General features: G+C 40.3%; 1 protein-coding gene across 2 annotated transcripts in view; it reads left to right on the forward strand.

Moving 5' to 3' along the window:
• LOC135463604 (solute carrier organic anion transporter family member 2A1-like) overlaps positions 1-2,403 on the forward strand; it is a 34,375-nt gene extending 31,972 nt beyond the window's left edge. For both annotated transcript variants that reach the window (XM_064740934.1, XM_064740932.1), the window contains exon 10: positions 93-2,403. In XM_064740934.1, coding sequence (XP_064597004.1) covers positions 93-475 — 383 coding nt within the window. In that variant the 3' untranslated portion in view covers positions 476-2,403. The remainder of the gene's footprint in view (positions 1-92) is intronic.
• The last annotated feature ends 4,770 nt before the right edge of the window (positions 2,404-7,173 follow it).

A 7,173-nucleotide genomic window follows, 5' to 3' on the forward strand; every position in this document is an offset into this window, starting at 1 on the left:
CTATTCACAGGTTTTGTTGAGCCATGACTTTGTGTTACAAATATTGAATTTTTTGGTGTCACCTCTTGAAATGTCGGCTCTGTTGCTTGCAGGTTGGATCATGGCTCCACTGGTGTATGGTATCGTGATCGACTCCGCATGCGCACTCTGGCAGACGACGTGTGGTTCCGAGGAGAAAGGCACCTGTTGGCTGTACCACAACGGCGACTTTCGCATCAAATTCCATGGACTCACTCTGGGTTTTGGCCTCTCCTGTCTGATGTTCTTCTTTTTTGCATTTAGATTCAGTCGAGGTAAAAACTTTGACGAGGATAACGATGAGGAAAGGACTAATCGAACCTCTGGAGAGGACAGTTCGAATTGCAATATGGTGGACTGTGGCGAAGGCATCTGCGATGGACAAAACGAGTCTGTGCCACTGAGACAAGTAAATCCCCCAAACGACAGCCAAAATAACAACCAAAATGTTCTCTAGCTCTTGTGGCAATTGTAATAGGCGCCGAGAACCAGTTTTGAAAAAGGGACCTTGTGGTGACATGTATTTTTGTCATGACTGAAGGCCATTGTGCATAATCAACGCTTGACAGCTGTAGGATCCAGGCTACAGCCAACTGTAGGATACATACTGTGGCTAACTGTAAGGTCAACCCTGCGGCCAAACTGTAGGTTCAGCGGTAGCAACAACTATAGGATCCACTCAACAGCCAACGGCGAACAGTATGATCAATGCATCGTCAACCGTAATCATCCACGGTAATTTGTTACTCATTAGAGATGTAAACTGGTTAATATTATGGCCTGTTTTCACGAATTTACCTCAGACCATAGATTATTTATTTTTGATGAGTAGTAATGCGGTGTCCGTGCTTACCATGCTGCTAAACGAACATAATGCCACAGAGAAACGGGCTTCATATTTGCACTTGGCGAAGTCCCTGGAATCACAACGTCATTGCTTTGATGCAAGTTTTGATTGACCATAAATCAAACGGCAGATGATCTCTACAGTAGTTGGCCACACTTGCCTCAACAGTACATACACGTCCCACCGCCATTTACTTGCCTTGTGAGGAAGAAAACAAAACCCAGAAAGGTTTCTGCTTTGGTAAACTGCTATACCCCAAAGAGGAAGAGACTTAGGAAGGCTTACTAGCAGAAGTTACTTGAAGTAGCTAAAATGTACGCTTGCATTGTTTATTGGGAGAATTTATTGGGAAAACCTAATGTAAGCAGTTTCGGCTCTGAACAGCAACGCACTAGATTCAAGGTGAAGGACAATGTTTATTTGCCACTATCTATGACGATGGTGCTTATCCGCCCTCTACCAGGGGAAGGAGGTCTTGTTTGTGATGGGACGGCAGTGCCTTCTACTTGAAAAACAATATCAGCAACGCTTATGCATGGTCACTTGAATTATTATTGAAAAGAATGACATTCTAATAAAAGTAGGACTCAGAGGCCTCGTACCAATGCGGCCACTGTGTGTTTAAGGCCAGATCATGATGGCTTACTCTCCCGTTACACGTGGGAAGGTTTGTCAGCAAACTGCAGATAATCGAGGGTTTCTTCTGGCTTCTGCACGGTTTCCTTCCATCACAATGATGGCCGCGGTTGTGTAGTTCTTTGAATCCCAACGGACACTGCCTACTGACATTATGGCACTGCTCTTCTGTGAGATTTGCTTCCCTTTGCAGAGAGCTGGTGTCGGTTTTAGTACAGATGAAAGATAGAAAGTACGAAGCCAAGTGAGTTTTCCTCTTTATATCTCAAAGTCACGTTGACATTGACGAGCACAACCCTACGCACAATATGCCATAAACATCAATCAAGAGGAGTATTCTTCAGCCTAGTCTGTTTCCGGTGTTAGAGTCGTTGTGGTCACTGAAGTGAAGCTGGATATGTTCATTGTTAACAGGTGTACCTTTACCAGGGAAATACTTCACGTATGTATGTATGCCTGGAGGAAAGCATGCTTACCTGAAAAATGATTTCTGCTGAACCTGACTTTTGTGACGTAACAAAAAAAAATACCCGGATGTATATCACCATATTTGCAGTTTTGACTGCGGTAGACTGCAGATATGCAAATTCGTGGCCTTATAATCTTGGTTACACGTATATGACATTTCTGACTTCTAACAATGACAAGTGTGATGCCTGTCTGAACACACAACGTTGGAAGGGGCATATATGTACTCTGTTTTCTGCTTGACAACTGTGAACTTTCTGTTATAGTGAGAGAGGACATTTGTCTGCTTGTCTGTGTCAGGGACTTGCAGGAGATCAACACAAACTAGTAAGTGCTGACAGAGATAACTGCAGTCAAACAATGGAATTTATGCATCAGGAAAGCTGTTCTCCTAATTTAAAAGCTTATAAAGTGTTGTCTCCGGCCTCTAGACAACGGTGGAACTAAACTGCTGCCCAAAATGCCTTTAAACATCACCGTAGCGTTAAAATCGTGTTGAAAACTAAGGAAATAGCACGCCGTTTTTATAGGTGATACGGCGTGAACGATGATGTGTTGGGGGCTGTAGTAAGAATAAGATGAGCTTCACCACGAGAAGTTAATCACCGCGAAAGTGCCATATTCAGTATTACCTGACGTATGTGATCGAATGTCAGTGCCAAACAGCTTTTAATTCACGTCATGCTTTATGGTATCCGGTGATGATTGATATCTGGAGAATAATGCGGTTCGCTGTAGTGAAGTCATTGTCCAACCTGTGACGTAGTTGATGACGTCATGGCGATGGTGTGGCGAGCTCGTGACATTCTAAACCGCACGTGTCAATAGGTCATGAAACTTACGCGATTGAAGCGAGACTTGGGCTTGTGACATACGTTCACTTTTTCTCGAGACATCGCATCTCTCTCGAACAGGATAACATTTAGGATTTGGCTGATGTATATGAGAGGCGTATGACTTTGAAAATGAAAGCTGAAAAGAATGTTTTAATGAACTGAGTTTATTCTGTTAAGTTGTCAAATTGTGTACGTTGTTTCTGTTGTACAGACAATTCCAATGTGAAATGCGATGGTTGTATGAAAATCAGGGATATAGTTGATATGGAATCGCTTTGTGTTGATGTAGAGAAGGATAAACACATTTTCAGAAAGTGTTATAAGACTGGATATTTATATGAGCACGAGGTTGTGTAGAAAACAAAATTTCTGGCGGAGATAGAAACTTGTGACGACCCAAGAATTACATTTTCAAGTCTTTTTAAGTTTGTGAGACAACTCTACCCTAGTTTCTACTGTCAAGACGTGCTCTGGTAGGAGCCATTTTATTTAGTCAGACTGAGGTTAAGGTAAGTCATTGTGTGATACGGCTGATGTGAACTATTTTGCCATGGATTAAGTGTTGACATACACTGTATGGATGTCAGCCAATCAGAAAGCAATATGGAAGTTTTTCGTGTGGTGAATGCCGTAGAGTTGTCAGAAATGTTTAGATGTTGACTGTCACCCTTTGCTTTATATCACGACTCATTCAGAGGTGGTAAGCAGAAGATTCTTTGCACAATCGGCTAATAACATCGAAGGAATGCACTGTAGCCCTTCTATGAACAGAAGTACATTTTTCGTGGAAGAGTACTTTCTTGATTATGCATGACCAGTGTTCCTTCCCTTAGGCAGTGTATGGAGATCATTTAGAGGCGTTTTTGCAGAGATATGTTTCAGAGTTCAGTCCTATGGGCCTGGATAGTCAGCTTTATTCAGCTAGTCTTCCACATGTCATATACCAAGATGGAGTGTTTCTCTACTTTGCTGTAGTATTATTTGTCTTAAGCCAAAATGTTTTGCGTAAGCAAGCAGTTTAGGGCGTTTCGTGAAACTGTGCCTTCACACTTATATCACTGATATAAAGAATGCTACGTTTTGAATATAACCACTTCATTTACAATCTTATCCTTAAGTTTGGTATTAGAAAGGCGTGATTCTCAGGGTGTATGTTTATATATTAAAGTGGTTTTTCCACTCGCCTTTCTGGAATATCCTCGAAGTAACAGCAAGTGGGTCAAGGCTGCATTGTAACAACTCTAGTCATGTACGCGGCAAAGCCCATGTTTTATTGGCTCTCATGTTACTTACAGAGTATGATTCATTGAAGGGTGAACTCCACAAGGTCACAATATTGTTACAGTTGCCGATTCGAAAGCACAGTCATTATTGAGGTTTTCTACATAACCTACAAGCACCAACTTGCAACGTTAGGAGTATCATTGGCCACTATTTCTGGGTTTCTCCCCCTCGATGTTTCTGTGGAATCACATAGGCCATTGTCCAGAATAACCACTTAAAGTCTAAAGACCAGGGCCAAAATTTCGCGTGGATAACCCGGAAGTTGTGATGGATGAAAATGATGTCTTGGTGTTTCAGATTTTGCGTAGTTATTCTAGTTCTGCTGTTTGTCTCTGGTATAAGATGTAAGATAAAGTATAAGATCAAGTGAGTCGTGTGGTTGTCATGAAGACGTTTCACTAAAGGTATCTTAATACATTCTTTGTAACATGTCCAAAATGGCCTTAACCTCTTCGGGAGACCCGAACAACGGTAGCCCTATTTGATCAGTGATATTCACACAACTGTGCATAGGCGTCAGCATTTTTACACGCATATCCCTGGTCAAATTTACCCATGTCATGGAGTATCACCATTGTGCCTTTGTATACATGATATTATGGTAATACATTTTTTCTCCTAATTTTTGGAGATGCGACTACATGAGAAGTAGCATCATTGTGGTTACTGTTGGAACTCTGCATTTTGTCATCCGTCGCTTGAGAAACATTTTAGGTCATCTAACAATGTACGTTTTTACACCTTAAACGCGTATCTATGCAGTGTGGCAAATTAATGTGCAAATAGGCAATGTCTTTCTTTATTCCATTAAAAACTGCTATGCAATAATCTTTACGGGACAGAAAACAAAAATTATATTCAAATCTCTACATTTTTGCCCATGGGATGATCATAGTATGTAAGGTATATAGTTTACGTGCACTGTTAGGTAAATAGCCTTGATGAAAAATCAATATTTTACATGTACATCAGAGTTTGATCCAAGAACCAGATAAGTGTCATTTTTTGAAGGCAGCAATGTTTTGTTGTTCATATATTAGTGCCTCTTACACAAGTGTCCTCGATCTTCTTGGCCACAGTTAAGCTGGAGTTCCTACAACCGAACTCCAAACGGGAACAAATATCTTCTATTTTAGTCGACGCTACAGCGAATTTAAACCAGTGCGTATACATGAAAAGCACACTGAACTACTTTTTGTCAGCTGTAGTCGTCCCTTAACCTCAGAGGGGCTGTGTCAGAGTACGCATGTGGCATTATGAGAATAATGCCTTGTACGTCGCGTTGGTACCAAAAAGCAAATATAACGAATTATCTTCCATATATAAGTGTTAAAGGCGTGTTCAAAAATCATTTGTACAACATCGATAAAGAAACATTCAACGACGATGACCTTTTTTTCCAGTATATTTTATTTCGTGGTGGCATTTCTTTTGTTGGCATGTGCTGATATACCTTCACATTGTTATAAGCAGAGGGTAAAAATATGTCCGTTTTTCGTGTTTATTTTGTTAAAAATATGATATTTTGATTCACAAATCTGATTTTTTTTTTTCATGCAGGTACATGCAGTCATTAGATCTCTTAGTCTACTTAAGTTTACCTATTTCACGTATTGCACTACTTAGGTCTTGTAACATATCGCACGTTTTCACCTATTGTACTGGTTTATAAATATATGCTGCATTTCTGATGAGATTTCAAGCCGTATCGGTCCTAGGATACCATAACCTACTATATCAGATATGATGAGATCTCTCAAATAGTTTTAAGAGCGTATACCTGTAGGACAAGATATTTAGAGTTCACTTTGATGTGGAATCAGAGGAGACTTGTTTTGATGCTCTCATTTCCCTTATAATGCCACAGCTGATGGAAAATTGGTGTTCCGTGAATCCAGCAAGTGTTCAGTTTGACACTTCGAGAAGGTGTCACAGTTGTGCCAAAAATATTCAACTTGTAATCGATGTTGTGTTTATGAGCTTTTCCATCGGTGCTATCGACCTTGATTCTTCCACACGGTAAACACACGGGTGCTAGTGGTGCTATAGTGTAAGTAAATCTACAATATGATATTAACGACATAAGCCTTCGATGCCACCTCATACTTACAGAAAAGTTTAGGTGTGATGGACAGGCGTAAATAAGGAAGTTTCCTACCTGATTGTCAGTGTCATATTTCAGTTGCAATTACAGCAGGATTATTGGTGCGATATTTGTAGCAAACAGGGTCTTTTCCCCAGATACTGTTGGAGTTTTTGTAGTATATATCCTGCGGATGATTACTGCACAAATGATGTCGTTTGGAATTGAGAATCTGCAGTTTAAAATCTAAAACGCAGAATATTTATTTACAGCTGTTTATTACAAAGGAAGAGAATTTTGCTACAGCGTGTAGCGTGTAGTAAAGTTGTATATTATATATGATAGTGTGTATGTGGTTCTACAGTACTTGTACTTCATTGATACAACATCTCTGTCAGAAAGTAGTTTTGTGCTAAATTTTGTACTTAATGAGTATTCCCGTGATTGATTAAAATTATGTATAAACAGGTACCTACTGTCCGAAGTCATGGTTGTAAGAGTAATGTAAGAGATAAATGAACTGTTAATATATTTAATTTAAGAGGTATCGGACATTGTTTATCCAAAGTTACTGGTTGTTTTTTGGTGCTATCTTGTTGAAGAGTTCCTTGTAATGTTTCAATTAAAACTAATCTTGTTTCTTTGTGTTAAGTCCACTGGTTTACTTGGTTTATTTTGCTTGATTAACGAAAAATTCATTAGTCAATTAAAGATGGTTTGCTTAGTTACCTTATAAATCAGCCAGCCATCATAGAACTCCTTTTGTACGTGGTTTATTAAGAAAGTGAAATCATCTTTCACCGGGTGGGGGGGGGGGGGGGGGGGAAGGCATCTGTGACTCAGGAGGTTAGCACGCCAGCGCCGTGTAATGACTCCAATGCGGTCGGGGTGAGTTCAAGATGGCTTCCGCTCCGGCCGTAAGTGGGAAGGTCCGTCAGCAACCTACGGATGCTCGTGGGTTTCTCCGGGCTCTACCTGTTTTTCTTCAACCGTAATGTTAG

The sequence above is a fragment of the Liolophura sinensis genome, chromosome 3, assembly GCF_032854445.1.
Source record: "Liolophura sinensis isolate JHLJ2023 chromosome 3, CUHK_Ljap_v2, whole genome shotgun sequence".
NCBI lineage: Eukaryota > Metazoa > Mollusca > Polyplacophora > Chitonida > Chitonidae > Liolophura > Liolophura sinensis.